Source organism: Acipenser ruthenus, chromosome 4 (genome assembly GCF_902713425.1).
Source record: "Acipenser ruthenus chromosome 4, fAciRut3.2 maternal haplotype, whole genome shotgun sequence".
Taxonomy (NCBI): domain Eukaryota; kingdom Metazoa; phylum Chordata; class Actinopteri; order Acipenseriformes; family Acipenseridae; genus Acipenser; species Acipenser ruthenus.
The window spans coordinates 106,960,294-106,982,725 of record NC_081192.1 but is presented as its reverse complement, the minus strand read 5'-3'; the positions used below and the strand labels follow the sequence as shown (position 1 = coordinate 106,982,725).

General features: G+C 40.8%; 1 protein-coding gene across 4 annotated transcripts in view; it reads left to right on the top strand.

Moving 5' to 3' along the window:
• LOC117400431 (CTD small phosphatase-like protein) overlaps positions 1 to 22,432 on the top strand; it is a 75,186-nt gene that overhangs the window by 33,472 nt on the left and 19,282 nt on the right. For all 4 annotated transcript variants that reach the window (XM_059023384.1, XM_059023385.1, XM_059023387.1 and 1 more), the window contains exon 2: positions 17,584 to 17,753. In XM_059023384.1, the coding sequence (XP_058879367.1) occupies positions 17,584 to 17,753 (170 nt within the window). The remainder of the gene's footprint in view (positions 1 to 17,583; positions 17,754 to 22,432) is intronic.

The following is a 22,432-nucleotide window of genomic DNA, read 5'->3' as shown; positions in this document are numbered from 1 at the left end:
GCCACTGTGCGCTGCCCTAGTCCAGCTTCCAACATGCCGATCGCACGAAGGCGCTGCTCTCTTGACAGAGGTGGCATATTTTTTTTTTTCTGTGATTTTCGTTATTGCTTTTATTCAAGCTTGCAATTCAACAGCTGAAATCACTCCATATCCAGTGTCCAGTCAGCTGTCTCACTAATTAGGTGATTAAGTGCATATGCTTCAGTCATAGTCACTCAAGCGTGTCATGGTCAAGGATGAATGATTTCTTCAATGTCCATCATTTATATACCTTATTTTTAATTTTTTTAATAAATGTGTTCTAATGGTGATAAGTTTCTTTTGGTGCTCGGTATATAATGATGTGGTGGCTGTGTCAGTGATGGACAGTGATATAATACAGTAGTCCCCGCATATAGGAACACCTCCTAGGAGAACACTTCGGCTACAACCTTGTGCTGAAACACATTTTTCTCCCATTTAAAATAAAGGAACCAAAACGTCACTTAAAAGAACACCTTTTTGGCACCGCTAGCGATTCGTTCACAACTGATACAGTACTGTTTTGTAACCTGATCACTCATCATCATCAAACTTCAATTCAAATGGTTTCTGACTTGAGGAACACTGATTGGTTTATTCAGTGTTTCCAGAACTTTGTCATTGCCTCGTTTTGTATTCTGATTTCCACGAGTGCACACCTGTGTGACTCTGTCTCTATCCTCTGAATCTCGAATGTTTCGCCCTCAGGTGTAGTTGATGCGCTGATGTTTTAAAGGTCAGCTGTGTTAGCCTCTGTGCTGTGTTGCATGCAGACGTTGTTGTGGAATGTAATTTACATCCAATAGCCTATAGTTAGAAGGCAGGTAACACATCCACAATCCACAATCGATACAGGAGCCTGTCTGGTGAGTCATAAGGAGCTTCCGACTGCATTGTCGGTGCCATTAGTGATTGTAGAGGAATATATTGTATGTACTGAATGAGCCCATTCATTTCAAACAGTGAATAAATGATTCTCAAAGCCTGTGGTTGAAAAGGGAATTATTTTGCCCCTTTGATGTATGTTGAATGACTAACCTGCATTTCAAAAGATGGAACCTCTGCAGAGCTGCTTTTAAATGCAGTTTTAATGATACACAGCACATGACTTAAAATAAAGCTTCAGGGATGGAAATAAGACTCCTGAGCTTGTTACCTATACACTGTGGCTATTCAAGCTCATAGTAAAACCTGGATTGGGTGAAACTGCTATGCAGTAGTAGTCTTCTTTCCCTCCCTGTAATGGTATCCCTCAATAGAATGACTTTATGGGCCATTCTGGAGAATTGACTTGTTGCAGACAGCAATCCTTGAGGAAGGAATGCCCACAATGTGCTTACAGCTTGAGGGGCTATGGCAGGCTTTTCAAATTATTATACTGTGCTTTTTTTATATATTTAAAGGACGTGCCTTTATGCAATACAGGGTATTGGTTTAAAAAAAAAAAGAGTGCAGGGCAGGTTAGTAATGCTTCGTCTGCTTTGCAAACTGCATGGTTTAATTACTGATTCCCTAAACAGTGGATCTTATTGTGAGCACGCACTCCCACATGCAGGGTTACAACATTGTGGTCTTTGTTGGGATTCTCCGCGGGGGGAACAGGAAATACATATTACCGCTAGTTAACCCTTAAGGTTTGTGCTGGCTGTGCGTTGGGTGCCACCAGTGTGCTCTGCAGTGGAGTAAGAATTGTCATGAGGTCTTGTTTGATACTAACATAAAGAGAGCGATGTTGAGTGTCGTGGTCTCTGGCTGTTCCTACAGTATACACACACGCTGCTGACAGTGCCATTCAGTACAGTAGTAATCAGTGTTCGCACTAGGCCGCGCCATTGTGCCAGTGGCCCCTTGAAATAAAAAATGTCCCGCTGAATTTTAACGCGCACGTGTGTCCCTCTCCCCAGACGCAATACCAATAAACAGTATTATAAATCACACACGTAAGGATTAGACACACACATATGTTTACAGTGAAAATAACTTTTATTTTCCTTAAATATAACATTCAACCCCCCCTTCTCCCGTCTAAAACTGGTTTGGTCCAGGATCGACCATCACTGACCGTCATGTGACAAAATTGTTTTTTAAAATCAAATGTACATCCTGTAAAGCTTGCAGCACTAGCATGTAAGTGTCCTGAAGCGTCGTTAGTAACTGAAGAGTTGAAACAGTTGCTCTGAATTGGTGTAGGAAAGGTATTGCTAGCATCGCTGTCACAGCAGGGGGGACTTGTTCCTGAAGACTTGTGTGAAGAAATATATTTCCTTTTTTTGCATTTCATCTGTGTTTGTCGCATAATGCGTGAGACTGAGTTCGCTCTTGTGTCCAGAAACTGATATAATGTGCCAGTCTTCAACTCCAGAATCACTTTACATGGAATTTGAAAAAGGCTTGACTGTTCTGGGTGAAGTTGAAAGCTTTTTACAGGACACATTTTCAAAATGTGGCTGCGAGTACATTCGTCTATTAGGTATTGGGACTGTCGTAAGACCATCTTGGTGATTTTTTGTTCTGTAATGCTGATGTCTGAGTGACATATTCACGGCCAGTGCCATCGGTAAGTACAACAAAGTTATTTTTACAGAGATTAGCGGTGTTTTCGTTTTCTCGTCTACGAAAGAAAAAATGTACTCCAACCATACTTTAAGAGCAAGTTAGTAGCTGTTTTTTCACTCAGTTCTAGACGTATACAGTTTATTCAGATTTGTTCTTGAAATCGGCTTTTTATGATTTACATAATTTAAGCCACGACAAGCTGCATGTTTATCTTGTAGGTTTCGGTGTTTGTTTGCTGATAGAATTCAGAATCTTTAGCGATATCAGTATTTTTATTCCAGGGGTGCTGCTGAAGGTAACACTTAATCCAGTGCTCGAGTCTCCACTTCAACAACAGTTAAAAGTTAACATATTAATGAGCGTTCAGATGTTTACAGAAACAGCAATACAGGTACATATATTGCACTAAAGGTTTATTTAAAAATGAGTATTTTTCTGATCGTCCCAAACCTGAGTTTTACACTGTATATAACGCCACTCTGCAAAGCACATCTGACAGTGGTACTGGTGTTATATACAAGTGCATCAAATGTGAAACTGATTCAAACAAGTGAAGCGCTGTGTGTGTTTTATTTGTATACACATACATATCAGTTCATTGCTTTCATGTTTTTTTTTGTTAAACATGAAAATCTATAAACTGAATAAAGTACTGAATTCAAGATTCAACACTGTTCTCCAAACAGCCGGCTGTATTCCATAGTGCTGTTGGTCCTACAGTTTTCCACTTACATTCATGTGGCTGTTCCCCCAAAACAAAGAAACATAGTGACTTTTGAAATTAAATCAGTGATAATACAGTATCACGTCTTTCTTAACAGCTTCTGTACAAGTTTAAATTCCAAATGAAATGAACTCAGGCTCCACCTGTAATGTGCAACTTACTTTTCTTATCAATAAATTCACATTTACTGTTTTAACTGTCTTATCTCTTCACACAAAGTACAATGTTTTTAATTAAAAAAAACAACAACCAAAAAAAAACACTGATATTGTTCAAAATTGAAGATTACATAACATGGCTAGGCAAAGGTCTGAATGCAGCTACCGACAATTACCATGCACGAAACCCCAGAGCCACAAGCATTTGTGGAAGCAAAGTCACGGTCCACACATACTAGCATAGAAACAAAATGACATCCCTCTTCCCACGGTATATAATGAGTAAAAGATAAATGCATTCATATTCTTCTTTTTTTTTTATACATTTGCTTTGGTAATTTCTATATAGTTTATATAAATCAGTGGTCACGAACCCAGAATAAATGTTACTTTTCTTAACTTTAATATAGTGTTTCAAACATGTATTAACTAAATAAAAGGTCTTCGTGAATTTATATAACAAACATGCACATATTGTACAATGCCAAAGTGTTCATACTGTAAGAGTTACAGCCCTGCGTTGTTATGTATTTATTGTTAATAAATACAGTATTGTAGTGTGGCACTGCCACTTAAATTGAATGTTTGGTTCTACATGGTACAATAAACGTACCATGTGTTGCGCCTTAATTGGGCAGCACGGAAGCCTGGCCAGGTTCCAAATACATTTCGAGGTTCTTATTCGCTGGAAGCGGCAGCGTTGTTAATGGAAAGATTGTTTTAGACAAGTATAAATAGTACCTTTGTTACGCCATAGGGGGGGCTGCTTACCTGCCTTTTGAGTTCCTGTCGTCTCCTTAGTTCCTGTTTAGGGACTCTATTCCTTGTTTTTGAAAAGTCCGCGGCGTTCTTTTTCCCGGGGTGGTTTGCCATGGTAGAGCGATCCTGTTTACCTTCGACTGTCGTTCTTGTTGGAAGTTGATTTGTTTTTTTATCAGCAAGTGCTTTGTTCCAGTTTCAGGCTGTTTAGCCGGTGTTGTTCACCTTTGCTGCCCACGATCGCTAAAGCCTGGAGCCGGCTTGTAATGCACCACGTTGCTGACGGTGTTGGTTTTTCAAGTGCATGTTCATAGTTTTTGTGGATTACTGGTCATCATCTTCTGAGAGGATCTTCAAGCAAGCGGGTACCCAGGAGTTTGGTGAGATCGTTGTTTTTTTTATTTTTGTTGCGGGACTGTTTTGTTTTTTTGTTTTATTTTGTTACTTTGTTCTCGCAATGGATATTTTGCTGGCTTGTTTATGTTTTGTTTTTTTGCTCGGAACTTCTTTTCCATCTTGTTTTGTTGAACAGTTTCAATTATTTTAGCCAATAAATGTTTAAGGTTATCCCGTGTTTCTATAGTGTATTTATTGGGGGATCTCGCGTCCTTGATGCACTGTCGCTTCGCCCTTCCCCTTGTTAATAATTTGGGTATATTTGATACAGGGAGGTAATCCCGCCGTTGGGGTTAGTTTTGTGCTAAGAGCGAGACGTTACAGATTGGTGGCCCGTACGGGGAACGTTAGACATTTTGTTTAGGCTGAGTTTATGGATTTTCAAGATGGCAGAAGGTGAAGATCACGAATATATACAGGATAGTATGGATTTTGCAAATTTTACTGCTGGTCCAGGTGTCACACGTAGACAGCCGCTAGCTGAGTTAACTTCAAAGTTGGAAGAGTTATATATCAGTGAATCCCCCACAGCTGCTCAGGGAATAGCTGATGATAGTAATGTTCCCGATTTTGGTTTTATTTTCAGTAAGATGGAGCAAATTACTGCACGTATAGACAAACTGGAACATGAAATGTCCATGGCATCTCAGAGCAGTATCAATCGAGAGGAACTGTTAAGAACATTTATTGATAACAAATTTGAAAGTATTGAGAGTTCTGTGGCTAAAATGCTAGATCAGTTGGAGAGTTCAGTGGTCAGGTGTTTTGAGCGAAGGGAGGTGAAATGGCAGGCAGTTCCCACTAAGGTGGTGAGGAAAGAGCTAGATCTGGGATTAAGAGAGAGACCGTTATTAGAATTGAATGTTACGATTGAAGGGCAAAGGTTGTTGGAACCACTGATGCTGCAGTGGCCGTCAGTTTGTACTTCCCGTTTGGGAAAGACAGACTTAATCCACCATGTGATACTTACTACCGATGAGATTCCAGTGCGTGTCCGAGCTTATCGAGTATCGGAACACAAAAAAACCATTATAAAGCAACATCTTGATCAAATGCTACAGGATGGCATTGTAGAACCGTCTGCTTCAGCCTGGGCCGCACCTGTGGTTTTGACCGAAAAAAAGGATGGGACATTTAGGTTCTGTGTTGATTACCGAGGGGTAAATAAGAAAACTGACCTTGATGCATATCCCATGCCCAGAGTTCATGACATTTTGGAATCATTAGAGGGAGCCGCAGTTTTTAGTTCCTTAGATTTGCGTTCTGGTTACTGGCAGGTGGCTATGAATGATCAAAGTAAACCAAAAACAGCTTTTATTACTCCTTTCGGTCTGTATCAGTTTAAGGTGATGCCTTTCGGTTTGAAGAATGCTGCAGCGTCGTTCCAACGTCTGATGGAACAAGTGCTGGTAAACCTGAAGGGTAACAGTTGCTTTGTATACATAGATGATATCATTGTGTACTCTCCCACTAAAGAGCAGCATGTGCGAGATCTGGCATCTGTATTTCAAGCCCTGGATCAAGCCAATCTCACCCTCAATTTAGCCAAGTGTCATTTCTTTCAACCTTCACTTAAGTTCCTGGGTCATATAGTATCAGGAAATGGGGTGTCTGTAGATACAGATAAAGTTGGGGCAATAAAGGAGTACCCAGCACCGACCAATCTCAGGGGGCTGCAAAGGTTCCTGGGGTTGGTTGGGTGGTATCACAAGTTTATTCCGCGATTTGCTGATAAAGCTGCTCCACTGAATCGGCTGAAAAAGAAGGGGGTGAGCTGGGTGTGGTCGAAAGCTGAGCAAGATAGCTTTGAACAATTAAAGGAAGCCTTGCAGAGAGCTCCTGTGTTGTCCCACCCTGATTTAATGAAACCGTTCCGGGTGTATACTGATGCCAGTGATGTGGGATTAGGAGCTGTTCTGGCTCAGGGGTGCTCAGAAAACGAGTGGGTTGTTGCTTATGCATCTCGTGTTTTAACAAAACCTGAATCTAACTATTCCACATCCGAGAAGGAATGCCTGGCGGTTATCTGGGCCATTGAGAAATGGAAGCATTACCTGGAAGGGGTGGAATTTGAGGTTGTGACAGATCATGCTGCTTTAACTTGGGTTTTTAATTCTCCTAAAGTGACGTCCCGCCTAACTCGTTGGGCTTTACGTCTCCAATCGTATACATTTCGAGTTGTATATCGAAAGGGAAGTTTAAATGTAGTACCAGATGCCTTGTCTCGATCTCCTCAGATAGAAAAGGCAGGACTTGCCGTTTTTTCAGAGGAAAAAAAGCATGTTGCCGTTCTTGATATGCCCTCTGAAATGAGTGAGATCGCAGAGGCTCAGGCTCAAGATCTTAACCTTCAAGAATTGAAGAAGAAGATGGACGGTCAGCGGTCTGACCGTATAGGGTTTGTGGTTGAACAGGGGGTGTTGTATAGGAGAATGTCTCTACCCAGAGGTGAGGGTCAGCGCTACCAAGTGGTTGTTCCCGAGTCATTAATTACCATATTTTTACAATACTATCATGACAACCCATTGAGTGGGCATCTGGGTAGGATGAAGACTCTGCTTCGTGTGTTGGAGGTAGCATGGTGGCCTACAATTAGGCGAGATGTTACAAAGCATGTTAAGGAGTGTATAGCTTGTCAAATATACAAGCCATCAAATCAGAAACCTGCAGGGTTTTTACAGTCCACGACTGTGGAAGAGCCAGGTTACATGCTAGGAATTGACTTGATGGGGCCTTTCCCACGCAGTAAGAAAGGTAATACTTGCTTGGTGGTGATTGTGGATTATTACACCAAGTGGGTGGAGGTATTCCCACTGCGTGATGGAAAGACTCATCGCATCGTGCAGCTTTTAACTCAGGAGATTTTTACGCGCTGGGGGACACCAAAGTACCTGGTGTCTGACAGAGGGGCTCAATTTACCAGTGGTGTTCTGATTGAGGTTTGCAAAAAGTGGGGTGTTACACGAAAACTTACTACAAGTTATCACCCTCAGTCTAATCTTACGGAGAGAGTCAACAGAACTCTGAAGCCGATGATAGCTTCCTTTGTGGGTCAAAATCAGCAGTTGTGGGATCAATGGTTGCCCGAATTTAGATTTGCCATAAATTCAGCAAAACAGGAGACAACTGGCTTTACTCCCGCTGAGCTAATGTTAGGAAGGGTTCTTAAAGGTCCTCTTGATCGTTTAGTGTCCAAATCTCCTTCACCTGGGGAGTCCAGTTACTCTGTACTTGAGAGACAGGCTGGTATTGCCAAGCTGGTTAGAGAGCGTGTGAAGGAAGCTCAAGGGCGTCAGGCTAAAAGTTATAATGCCCGGAGAAGGTGTGTGATATTTAGCGAAGGAGACTTGGTGTGGGTGAGGAGTCACCCAATTTCTAATGCAGCTGGTTTTTTTTCAGCTAAATTAGCCCCAAAATGGTCTGGACCAGCCTCAGTAATAAAAAAACTGGGACCAGTTAATTACAGATTGAAGTGGGTGGATCGTCCTGAGAAGGTCGAAACAGTAAATGTGGTAAATCTAAAGCCATATTTTGGGGTATTACCCTAGTTACTCCGCTGGGGGGGGGGGGGGACTATGTGGCACTGCCACTTAAATTGAATGTTTGGTTCTACATGGTACAATAAACGTACCATGTGTTGCGCCTTAATTGGGCAGCACGGAAGCCTGGCCAGGTTCCAAATACATTTCGAGGTTCTTATTCGCTGGAAGCGGCAGCGTTGTTAATGGAAAGATTGTTTTAGACAAGTATAAATAGTACCTTTGTTACGCCATAGGGGGGGCTGCTTACCTGCCTTGTGAGTTCCTGTCGTCTCCTTAGTTCCTGTTTAGGGACTCTATTCCTTGTTTTTGAAAAGTCCGCGGCGTTCTTTTTCCCGGGGTGGTTTGCCATGGTAGAGCGATCCTGTTTACCTTCGACTGTCGTTCTTGTTGGAAGTTGATTTGTTTTTTTATCAGCAAGTGCTTTGTTCCAGTTTCAGGCTGTTTAGCCGGTGTTGTTCACCTTTGCTGCCCACGATCGCTAAAGCCTGGAGCCGGCTTGTAATGCACCACGTTGCTGACGGTGTTGGTTTTTCAAGTGCATGTTCATAGTTTTTGTGGATTACTGGTCATCATCTTCTGAGAGGATCTTCAAGCAAGCGGGTACCCAGGAGTTTGGTGAGATCGTTGTTTTTTTTATTTTTGTTGCGGGACTGTTTTGTTTTTTTGTTTTATTTTGTTACTTTGTTCTCGCAATGGATATTTTGCTGGCTTGTTTATGTTTTGTTTTTTTGCTCGGAACTTCTTTTCCATCTTGTTTTGTTGAACAGTTTCAATTATTTTAGCCAATAAATGTTTAAGGTTATCCCGTGTTTCTATAGTGTATTTATTGGGGGATCTCGCGTCCTTGATGCACTGTCGCTTCGCCCTTCCCCTTGTTAATAATTTGGGTATATTTGATACAGGGAGGTAATCCCGCCGTTGGGGTTAGTTTTGTGCTAAGAGCGAGACGTTACAGTAGTACACATGTGGAAATGTAACTTACCTGTTAAAGTTGTTTTTAGGCTTCTGGTTAATGACAGAAAAGTTGCTTTAAAATAAGCTGTTTTCAGGAGACGTGCAGCTGTTCATCACTGTGACACAGAGCACTCTCCATTGCTTCCTCCATTGCCTGACATGAAGTTTTTGCAGCAGCAGAAGAAAAAGGTGCTCTTCTTTTTAACCAGCGCTCCATTTCTTTCTTTTCTTGTTTTTTTAACTCTTTACACTCAGCCCTGTTTCCGCCTGTTTTTCACTGTTTTCATGTATGTATGTTTAACTACTGGGTAGTTTGTACTGAATGCATGTAACATATCCAATGAAAGGTCACAAAATGTCCTTTCATATTATGTAAGTTGCAACAGCATTAGGCATACTATATGTGGTAGAGATGAGAATATATGAAAAAAAAAGGTTTTCCCAAAATAATCATGTTTGGTCACTGCTATATATATTTTATTATTATTTATTTCTTAGCAGACGCCCTTATCCGGGGCGACTTACAATTGTTACAAGATATCACATTTTTTTTTACATACAATTAACCCTTTATACAGTTGGGTTTTTACTGGAGCAACCTTGCTCAAGGGTACAGCAGCAGTGCCCCCTACCTGGGAATGAACCCACAACCCCCCAGTCAAGAGTCCAGAGCCCTAACCACTACTCCACACTGCTGCCCAATCATAGATGGCTAAAAAAAAAAACCACACACTGCACCATTGAACCTCAATATGAAATTAACATGGGGGGGGAAGCTGAGCTGTACCAGTAAATAGATGAATGAAGTTAGATATAGGGCCAGATATAGAGCAGCTCTGAGTGCTGGCTTTGTTTGAGTGCACAGAGCAGGAGGGCCCGTGTGGGGCTGTGAGCAGCTCGGAGTGCTGGCTTTGTTTGAGTGCAGAAGGCTTGTTTGTTGAGGAGCTGCTGGAATGGAATGTGGTGCGCACACAGGCGGAGTGCGGTTTCCTGACTCTCTCGCCCCCTTGTCCAGCCTGAACATGGAGGTGCGCAGAGGGGACTGGACTCTTTAGACACACAGGGGGAGGGAGCAACACGTACACTAATTCTATCTTACAGTAGCTCCCACATATTATAAATATACTGGAAATTACAGTATATCCTTCAGCTGTTGTATTTAGCCCACCCCTGAAGTCCCAGGTAGATATTGTGGGTAGGTTACACTTCTTCTGGCAACTCATCAAAAACAGATCTGCAGTGGGAAAGCAGGGATGGAAATAAGATTCCCCCTGCATAGCAGTTTAATAAGACACATCTGAGCTTGTTACCTGTACACTGTGGATAGCCAGGCTTGTAGTAAAACTAGGAAAGGGTTAAACTACCATGCAGTAGGAGTTATACCTAGTGATTCTGTGAAGTGTGTGTGTGCTTTTTAAAATATAATTTGTTACAGCTCTTAAACTTCTGCATGATTTACTTGGTTTCAGAATTTGTTCACAGTATTTCAAATGTTACAGTATTGAAATCCAGTGTAGATGTATCCTTAAACAGTACCTGCAACAGTGCATGTACTGTATGCCTTACACACAGTACAGTACTCTACCCTGGTAAATGAAACCACTACATTATTAAAGGGGAATTCACAAGTGAAAACACAAAACAGATTCCATCCTCACTGCAGGTTTGGAGTTAGTGGTACGATTCCTCCTCACTGCAGGGCTGGTTAAAGAGATCCGATTCCTCCTCACTGCAGGGCTGGTTAAAGAGATTCGATTGCTCCTCCTCACTGCAGGGCTGGTTAAAGAGATCTGATTCCTCCTCACTGCAGGGCTGGTTAAAGAGATCCGATTCCTCCTCCTCACTGCAGGGCTGGTTAAAGAGATTCGATTCCTCCTCCTCACTGCAGGGCTGGTTAAAGAGATTCGATTCCTCCTCCTCACTGCAGGGCTGGTTAAAGAGATCCGATTCCTCCTCCTCACTGCAGGGCTGGTTAAAGAGATCCGATTCCTCCTCCTCACTGCAGGGCTGGTTAAAGAGATCCGATTCCTCCTCCTCACTGCAGGGCTGGTTAAAGAGATCCGATTCTTCCTCACTGCAGGGCTGGTTAAAGAGATCCGATTCCTCCTCCTCACTGCAGGGCTGGAGTTAGAGATCTGATTCCTCCTCCTCACTGCAGGACTGGAGTTAGAGATCTGATTCCTCCTCCTCACTGCAGGGCTGGAGTTAGAGATCCGATTCCTCCTCACTGCAGGGCTGGTTAAAGAGATCCGATTCCTCCTCCTCACTGCAGGGCTGGAGTTAGAGATCCGATTCCTCCTCACTGCAGGGCTGGTTAAAGAGATCCGATTCCTCCTCACTGCAGGGCTGGTTAAAGAGATTCGATTGCTCCTCCTCACTGCAGGACTGGAGTTAGAGATCTGATTCCTCCTCCTCACTGCAGGACTGGAGTTAGAGATCCGATTCCTCCTCCTCACTGCAGGGCTGGTTAAAGAGATCTGATTCCTCCTCCTCACTGCAGGGCTGGAGTTAGAGATCTGATTCCTCCTCCTCACTGCAGGACTGGAGTTAGAGATCTGATTCCTCCTCCTCACTGCAGGGCTGGTTAAAGAGATCTGATTCCTCCTCCTCACTGCAGGGCTGGAGTTAGAGATCCGATTCCTCCTCACTGCAGGGCTGGTTAAAGAGATCTGATTACTCCTCACTGCAGGGCTGGTTAAAGAGATCCGATTCCTCCTCCTCACTGCAGGGCTGGAGTTAGAGATCCGATTCCTCCTCACTGCAGGGCTGGTTAAAGAGATCTGATTCCTCCTCCTCACTGCAGGGCTGGAGTTAGAGATCTGATTCCTCCTCCTCACTGCAGGACTGGAGTTATAGATCTGATTCCTCCTCCTCACTGCAGGGCTGGAGTTAGAGATCCGATTCCTCCTCACTGCAGGGCTGGTTAAAGAGATCCGATTCCTCCTCCTCACTGCAGGGCTGGAGTTAGAGATCCGATTCCTCCTCACTGCAGGGCTGGTTAAAGAGATCCGATTCCTCCTCACTGCAGGGCTGGTTAAAGAGATTCGATTGCTCCTCCTCACTGCAGGACTGGAGTTAGAGATCTGATTCCTCCTCCTCACTGCAGGACTGGAGTTAGAGATCTGATTCCTCCTCCTCACTGCAGGGCTGGTTAAAGAGATCTGATTCCTCCTCCTCACTGCAGGGCTGGAGTTAGAGATCCGATTCCTCCTCACTGCAGGGCTGGTTAAAGAGATCCGATTCCTCCTCCTCACTGCAGGGCTGGAGTTAGAGATCCGATTCCTCCTCACTGCAGGGCTGGTTAAAGAGATCCGATTCCTCCTCACTGCAGGGCTGGTTAAAGAGATTCGATTGCTCCTCCTCACTGCAGGGCTGGTTAAAGAGATCCGATTCCTCCTCACTGCAGGGCTGGTTAAAGAGATCTGATTCCTCCTCCTCACTGCAGTGCTGGAGTTAGAGATCCGATTCCTCCTCACTGCAGGGCTGGTTAAAGAGATCCGATTCCTCCTCCTCACTGCAGGGCTGGAGTTAGAGATCCGAATCCTCCTCACTGCAGGGCTGGTTAAAGAGATCTGATTCCTCCTCCTCACTGCAGGGCTGGAGTTAGAGATCCGATTCCTCCTCCTCACTGCAGGGCTGGAGTTAGAGATCCGAATCCTCCTCACTGCAGGGCTGGTTAAAGAGATCTGATTCCTCCTCACTGCAGGGCTGGTTAAAGAGATCCGATTCCTCCTCACTGCAGGGCTGGTTAAAGAGATCTGATTCCTCCTCCTCACTGCAGTGCTGGAGTTAGAGATCCGATTCCTCCTCACTGCAGGGCTGGTTAAAGAGATCCGATTCCTCCTCCTCACTGCAGGGCTGGAGTTAGAGATCCGAATCCTCCTCACTGCAGGGCTGGTTAAAGAGATCTGATTCCTCCTCCTCACTGCAGGGCTGGAGTTAGAGATCCGATTCCTCCTCCTCACTGCAGGGCTGGAGTTAGAGATCCGAATCCTCCTCACTGCAGGGCTGGTTAAAGAGATCTGATTCCTCCTCACTGCAGGGCTGGTTAAAGAGATCCGATTCCTCCTCCTCACTGCAGGGCTGGTTAAAGAGATCCGATTCCTCCTCCTCACTGCAGGGCTGGAGTTAGAGATCCGATTCCTCCTCACTGCAGGGCTGGTTAAAGAGATCCGATTCCTCCTCCTCACTGCAGGGCTGGAGTTAGAGATCCTCCTCCTCCTCCTCACTGCAGGGCTGGAGTTAGAGATCCTCCTCCTCCTCCTCACTGCAGGGCTGGTTAAAGAGATCCGATTCCTCCTATTCACTGCAGGGCTGGAGTTGGAGATCCGATTCCTCCTTACTGCAGGGCTGGTTAAAGAGATCCGATTCCTCCTCCTCACTGCAGGGCTGGAGTTAGAGATCCGATTCCTCCTCACTGCAGGGCTGGTTAAAGAGATCCGATTCCTCCTCCTCACTGCAGGGCTGGAGTTAGAGATCCTCCTCCTCCTCCTCACTGCAGGGCTGGAGTTAGAGATCCTCCTCCTCCTCCTCACTGCAGGGCTGGTTAAAGAGATCCGATTCCTCCTATTCACTGCAGGGCTGGAGTTGGAGATCCGATTCCTCCTCCTTACTGCAGGGCTGGAGTTGGAGATCCGATTCCTCCTTACTGCAGGGCTGGTTAAAGAGATGAGGTCACTCCTCTGGAGTGGATTGCAGGCTGCCAGGGCTGGATCACAGGCAGAAAACCCCTGTGTGAACTTTAAACAGCCTGAGAAACGCCTGAGCAATGACATGATGAACAAACCCCAAGGACTTTATTTATCCAAAGCCTCTTAAAATACAATTCTCTTTTTAAACATTTATTGCCAGGTTATTTTCCTGTTTCTAGTTTACAGTCCTGTTAGATACTTTGTGCATCGGCAGGCAGAAATGAAGACTATTTGCCCTTTGAACGGCAGGTTGTTTTTATAGTGTTTACAGTAACGTTGCATGGCTGGTTTGTAGATTGAGATGAGTACAGAGCTGCAGTGGTGCAGATTACATGCTCATGGCTGGTTTGTAGATTGAGATGAATACAGAGCTGCATTACATAAGAACATAAGAAATTCAAGAACAAGAAAAGTCTATTCGGCCCACCTATGCTCGCTCGCTTTGATGCCAGCGTGGTCCGTTAGCACTCAGGAGAGGAAAAACAAAACTCCCTAACCAAGTTATAGGGGAAATGATACCTCTGAGAATCCGTGGCTAAACGGACCGCCCTTCCTCCAGGTGGCTAGCTAAAGGTCTATTATGGTCACAGAGAGTGTTATACAGTGTTGTTCATGACAGCATCCAATCTACTCTTGAAGGTCTGTGCTTCAGCAACTCTGTCCGGCAGCCTGTTCCAATGGTTCACCACCCTTTCTTTCTCACCTCGGTTCTGAATATGTCCTTCAGCTTCCACCTGTGGCCCATGGTTTTGTTCTCTGTCACCTGTGAAAATAATTCTCAGCTCTCCTTCTTTCTAGGCTATGCAGATTCATCTCTTTCAGTCTATCTCCATATGACATATCCTTCAATTCTGGAATTAATTGTGTTGCTCACCTCTGTACTCTCTCTCAAGTGCCTCAATGTCTTTCTTATGATATGGGGACCAAAACTGGACACAGTATTCTAGGTGTGGTTGTACCAGTGTGTTTTATGATTTTAATGTAATGTGTCTTGATTTGAATTCATCTGTCTTGGCTATATGACCTGACATTTCTATTTGCCTGTTTATATAGCTTCTCCGCACTGTCTAGTTTGCTTAAGAGATTCATCCACTATGACCCCCAAGTCCTTTTCATACCTAACCACCTATATTTTGTTACAATTCACACAGTACTTGCCTGTTATGATTTTGCACCCTATGTGCAAGACTTTGCATTTATTCACATGTGCCATGTGTCAGCACTAGCTTAAATCTCTTTGTATTATTAAAGTTGCTGATTGGACTTTGGGTACACGCTGATAGGTGGTTTCACACACACCCTGATTAGCACAATTACAGATTTTTATTACAAACCCAAGCCTCTCCCTTGATCCTTCATTGGTCACAAATCCACTACTGTTTCAGCAGCGTTATCTGTACCTCAGATCCCCGTGCACTGACAGGTGGTGTGCAGAGTGCGAATTACTAGAACTCAAAGTCTTTATTCCTTTTAGCCTTGTAATGCCCAAGCATTTTTTAAACTACAAAAGCATTTTTTTTCCATGTCTGGAAACACATAATGTCCTGCATTTGAAAAAGTCTAGCTTGTGAGGCTGGGTTTACAAAATAATAATATCGAGGGGTGGTTAAGCATCGTATCAGAGGAGGTACAGGAATGAGCATTACAGAGTTCAATAATAATATCGAGGGGTGGTTAAGCATCGTATCAGAGGAGGTACAGGAATGAGCATTACAGAGTTCAATAATAATATCGAGGGGTGGTTAAGCATCGTATCAGAGGAGGTACAGGAATGAGCATTACAGAGTTCAATAATAATATCGAGGGGTGGTTAAGCATCGTATCAGAGGAGGTACAGGAATGAGCATTACAGAGTTCAATAATAATAATATCGAGGGGTGGTTAAGCATCGTATCAGAGGAGGTACAGGAATGAGCATTACAGAGTTCAATAATAATATCGAGGGGTGGCGACGCATCGTATCAGAGGAGGTACAGGAATGAGCATTACAGAGTTCAATAATAATATCGAGGGGTGGTTAAGCATCGTATCAGAGGAGGTACAGGAATGAGCATTACAGAGTTCAATAATAATATCGAGGGGTGGTTAAGCATCGTATCAGAGGAGGTACAGGAATGAGCATTACAGAGTTCAATAATAATATATATAGGGTTAATTTGCTGTATATGTAAAAAACGATCCTGTTGCACTGCATCCCACACCGGGGCCTTGCTGAAATAAAGGAGGAAATGGTTTTAAATGTAATTTGCAGAGCTTGTTTTAATTTTAAATGTAATTTGCAGAGCTTGTTTTAATTTTAAATGTAATTTGCAGAGCTTGTTTTAGTTTTTTTTAAATGTAATTTGCAGAGCTTGTTTTAGTTGTTTTTAAATGTAATTTGCAGAGCTTGTTTTAGTTGTTTTTAATGTAATTTGCAGAGCTTGTTTTAGTTGTGTTTAAATGTAATTTGCAGAGCTTGTTTTAGTTGGTTTTTAATGTAATTTGCAGAGCTTGTTTTAGTTGTTTTTAAATGTAATTTGCAGAGCTTGTTTTAGTTGTTTTTAAATGTAATTTGCAGAGCTTGTTTTAGTTGTTTTTAAATGTAATTTGCAGAGCTTGTTTTAGTTGTTTTTAAATGTAATTTGCAGAGCTTGTTTTAATTTTAAATGTAATTTGCAGAGCTTGTTTTAATTTTAAATGTAATTTGCAGAGCTTGTTTTAGTTGTTTTTAAATGTAATTTGCAGAGCTTGTTTTAGTTGTTTTTAAATGTAATTTGCAGCGCTTGTTTTAGTTGTTTTTAATGTAATTTGCAGAGATTGTTTTAGTTGTTTTTAAATGTAATTTGCAGAGCTTGTTTTAGTTGTTTTTAAATGTAATTTGCAGCGCTTGTTTTAGTTGTTTTTAATGTAATTTGCAGAGCTTGTTTTAGTTGTTTTTAAATGTAATTTGCAGAGCTTGTTTTAGTTGTTTTTAATGTAATTTGCAGAGCTTGTTTTAGTTGTTTTTAAATGTAATTTGCAGAGCTTGTTTTAGTTGTTTTTAATGTAATTTGCAGAGCTTGTTTTAGTTGTTTTTAAATGTAATTTGCAGCGCTTGTTTTAGTTGTTTTTAATGTAATTTGCAGAGCTTGTTTTAGTTGTTTTTAAATGTAATTTGCAGAGCTTGTTTTAGTTGTTTTTAAATGTAATTTGCAGAGCTTGTTTTAGTTGTTTTTAATGTAATTTGCAGAGCTTGTTTTAGTTGTTTTTAAATGTAATTTGCAGAGCTTGTTTTAGTTGTTTTTAAATGTAATTTGCAGAGCTTGTTTTAGTTGTGTTTAAATGTAATTTGCAGAGCTTGTTTTAGTTGTTTTTAATGTAATTTGCAGAGCTTGTTTTAGTTGTTTTTAAATGTAATTTGCAGAGCTTGTTTTAATTTTAAATGTAATTTGCAGAGCTTGTTTTAGTTGTGTTTAAATGTAATTTGCAGAGCTTGTTTTAGTTGTTTTTAATGTAATTTGCAGAGCTTGTTTTAGTTGTGTTTAAATGTAATTTGCAGAGCTTGTTTTAATTTTAAATGTAATTTGCAGAGCTTGTTTTAGTTGTTTTTAAATGTAATTTGCAGATCTTGTTTTAGTTGTGTTTAAATGTAATTTGCTGAGCTTGTTTTAATTTTAAATGTAATTTGCAGAGCTTGTTTTAATTTAAAATGTAATTTGCAGAGCTTGTTTTAGTTGTGTTTAAATGTAATTTGCAGATCTTGTTTTAGTTGTTTTCCACAAGTGTAAAGGTATTGATATTTGTGTTTTGTTTTCCTTGTGCAGTTTCCCAGTCGAACAGCTGCTTGAAGAAGCAGCGCAGTAGAAGCATCTTCAGCACCTTGCTCTGCTGCTTCCGGAACTACAATGCAGAGCCGCCCTCCTGCAACAACAGCAGCAGCAGCAGCAGCAGCTCCCTCCCTGCGCCCGCGGAGGAGAACGGGACACTTCCCAAGGTAGGACTGTGCGGCTCCCAGTGCGAGACAGTACTGTACTAGTGTACCAAGACCACACTCTCCAATGTGTTCAGAACCCTGAAGACACATGGTGTACAGTATTGTTTAAGGGGGTTCATTGTGTTCAGAACCCTGAAGACACACGGTGTACAGTATTGTTTAAGGGGGTTCAGTGTGTTCAGAACCCTGAAGACACACAGTGTACAGTATTGTTTAAGGGGGTTCAGTGTGTTCAGAACCCTGAAGACACACGGTGTACAGTATTGTTTAAGGGGGTTCAGTGTGTTCAGAACCCTGAAGACACATGGTGTACAGTATTGTTTAAGGGGGTTCAGTGTGTTCAGAACCCTGAAGACACACGGTGTACAGTATTGTTTAAGGGGGTTCAGTGTGTTCAGAACCCTGAAGACACACGGTGTACAGTATTGTTTAAGGGGGTTCAGTGTGTTCAGAACCCTGAAGACACACGGTGTACAGTATTGTTTTAAAGGGGGTTCAATGATCAGACCCGGCTGGCACTCCTAACTAAAAGAGCAATAAGAAACAAAATGAGCTGACACTCTTATCTGAAATTCATTTTGAAGGTTTTATTTTTTTTTAACTTGCATAAATATTTAACTTCTTTTTATTTTTCAAGAAGTGAGGTAGACAAAAAAAATACAAATGTTCAAGTCCAGACAGAGCACAAGCACAGAGTATATTTAACAAAGGTATCTGTTTAAAACATGACGAATTTCAAGTAGCAATTCACTGTGCCTTAGACAGTGCTGTCCAACAGGTAGTGTAGAGCAGGTGCGCAGATCACCAATAGTTTATAAATTATAGACATGCACTAGATCTGAATAGTTTATAAATTATAGACATGCACTAGATCTGAATAGTTTATAAATTATAGACATGCACTAGATCTGAATAATTTATAAATTATAGACATGCACTAGATCTGAATAGTTTATAAATCAGTGACATGCACTAGATCTGAATAGTTTATAAATTATAGACATGCACTAGATCTGAATAGTTTATAAATTATAGACATGCACTAGATCTGAATAGTTTATAAATTAGACATGCACTAGATCTGAATAGTTTATAAATCAGTGACATGCACTAGATCTGAATAGTTTATAAATTATAGACATGCACTAGATCTGAATAGTTTATAAATTATAGACAGGAACTAGATCTGAATAATTTATAAATTATAGACATGCACTAGATCTGAATAGTATATAAATCAGTGACATGCACTAGATCTGAATAGTTTATAAATTATAGACATGCACTAGATCTGAATAGTTTATAAATTATAGACATGCACTAGATCTGAATAATTTATAAATTATAGACATGCACTAGATCTGAATAGTTTATAAATCAGTGACATGCACTAGATCTGAATAGTTTAAAATCAGTGACATGCACTAGATCTGAATAGTATATAAATCAGTGACATGCACTAGATCTGAATAGTTTATAAATCAGTGACATGCACTAGATCTGAATAATTTATAAATTATAGACATGCACTAGATCTGAATAGTTTAAAATCAGTGACATGCACTAGATCTGAATAGTTTAAAATCAGTGACATGCACTAGATCTGAATAGTATATAAATCAGTGACATGCACTAGATCTGAATAGTTTATAAATCAGTGACATGCACTAGATCTGAATAATTTATAAATTATAGACATGCACTAGATCTGAATAGTTTATAAATTATAGACATGCACTAGATCTGAATAGTTTATAAATTAGACATGCACTAGATCTGAATAGTTTATAAATTATAGACATGCACTAGATCTGAATAGTTTATAAATTATAGACATGCACTAGATCTGAATAGTTTATAAATTATAGACATGCACTAGATCTGAATAATTTATAAATTATAGACATGCACTAGATCTGAATAGTTTATAAATCAGTGACATGCACTAGATCTGAATAGTTTAAAATCAGTGACATGCACTAGATCTGAATAGTTTAAAATCAGTGACATGCACTAGATCTGAATAGTATATAAATCAGTGACATGCACTAGATCTGAATAGTTTATAAATCAGTGACATGCACTAGATCTGAATAATTTATAAATTATAGACATGCACTAGATCTGAATAGTTTATAAATTATAGACATGCACTAGATCTGAATAGTTTATAAATTAGACATGCACTAGATCTGAATAGTTTATAAATCAGTGACATGCACTAGATCTGAATAGTTTATAAATCAGTGACATGCACTAGATCTGAATAAAAGGGAGACAAAACCGAACCAGGTAACTACAGACCAATAAGCCTGACTTCTATTATATGGAAACTTATGGAAATTATAATAAGATCCAAAATGGAAAATTACCTATATGGTAACAATATCCTGGGAGACAGTCAGCATGGTTTTAGGAAAGGGAGATCGTGTCTAACTAACCTTCTTGACTTTTTTTTGAGGATGCAGCATTGAAAATGGATAATTGCAAAGCATACAACATGGTTTATTTAGATTTCCAGAAAGCTTTTGGCAAAGTCCTGCATAAAAGATTAATTCTCAAACTGAACGCAGCAGGGATTCAAGGAAATGCATGCACATAGATTAGGGAGTGGTTAATATGTAGAAAACAGAAAGTACTGATTAGAGGAGAAACCTAAAAATGGAGCGAGGTAACCAGTGCTGTACCACAGGGATCAGTATTAGGTCCTCTGCTATTCCTAATCTACATTAATGATTTAGATTCTGGTATAGTAAGCAAATTCGTTAAATTTGCAGACGACACAAAAATAGGAGTGGCAAACACTGTTGCAACAGCAAAGGTCATTCAAAATGATCTAGATAGCATTCAGAACTGGGCAGACACATGGCAAATTAAATTTAATAGAGAAAAGTGTAAAGTATTGCATGCGGGCAATAAAAATGTGCATTATAAATATCATATGGGAGATACTGAAATTTGAAGAAGGGAACTATGAAAAAGACCTAGGAGTTTATGTTGACTCAGAAATGTCTTCATCTAGACAATGTGGGGAAGCTATAAAAAAGGCCAACAAGATGCTCGGATATATTGTGAGAACTGTTGAATTTAAATCAAGGGAAGTAATGTTAAAACTTTACAATGCATTAGTAAGACCTCACCTAGAATATTGTGTTCAGTTCTGGTCACCTTGTTACAAAAAGGATATTGCTGCTCTAGAAAGAGTGCAAAGAAGAGCAACCAGAATTATCCCGGGTTTAAAAGGCATGTCGTATGCAGACAGACTAAAAGAATTGAATCTATTCAGTCTTCAACAAAGAAGACTACGCGGCGATCTGATTCAAACATTCAAAATCCTAAAAGGTATAGACAGTGTTGACCCAGGGGACTTCTTTGACCTGAAAAAAGAAACAAGGACCAGGGGTCACAAATGGAGATTAGATAAAGGGGCATTCAGAACAGAAAATAGGAGGCACTTTTTTACACAGAGAATTGTGAGTGTCTGGAACCAACTCCCCAGTAATGTTATTGAAGTATGACACCTTGGGATCCTTCAAGAAGCTGCTTGATGAGATTCTGGGATCAATAAGCTACTAACAACCAAACGAGTAAGATGGGCTGAATGGCCTCCTCTCGTTTGTAAACTTTCTTATTGTCTTATGTTCTTATGTTCTTATGAATAGTATATAGATTATAGACATGCACTAGATCTGAATAGTTTATAAATTATAGACAGGAACTAGATCTGAATAGTTTATAAATCAGTGACATGCACTAGTTCTGAATAGTATATAGATTATAGACATGCACTAGATCTGAATAGTATATAGATTATAGACATGCACTAGATCTGAGTAGCTGTCGTATGGAATAGTGTTCAGTGTGTGGATCTAGTGCATGTATACAGTGCATAAATAAGGCACTGAAGAGGAAGACCTGCCACTGCACTGGGAAGAAGAGCACAATTATCTCTAGCTACAGCAGCAGCACATCCAGCTAGATAGATCAACACAACATGAAAATGAGGTGCTGTATCAATGCCAGGGTGGCAGATATTAACATGAAGCAGAACAGTTGAGAAGAGCTCTCACAGTAATTACATAACTGAGTGGATTCGTTATCTTCTGTGATCATGTCTCAAGAAGAAAGAGGAAGCTGAAAACTCCTTCTTCTGTACTATATTGCTAGTACTGTTTGATCTTTGTAGTCCTGAAATCTCATTGGCGTGTGATCTCAAACAAGTGCACCTGAACATTGCTTCCCTTTCCAGTGCAATACATGGTGTTATTACTCTAAAACAGGCAGCGGTGTGCAACAAAGACCCTCACAAAATGTGCACACAGTTAATACACCTGTTATTTCACACAAAACAGCACCCAACTACAATAGCATTTGCTCAAATGAAATTTAGGTAATTTGCACAATTTGAAATTATTATTAATAATAATAATAATAATAATAATAATAATAATAATAATAATAATAATAATAATAATAATAATAATAATGCCGTGCTGGGTATTGGAGGTGTGTGGTCTTGAAGAAAGTGACTCATTACTTAGTTTAGCAAAGGCGTAGCCTGAGTGAAACACTGACAGAATCCCCCAGGGATGCACAGCAATAAACAGTATAGTAGATACTGGAGACATCTGTTCTTTTTAGTTGTGTGTGTGTGTGTGTGTATATATATATATATATAC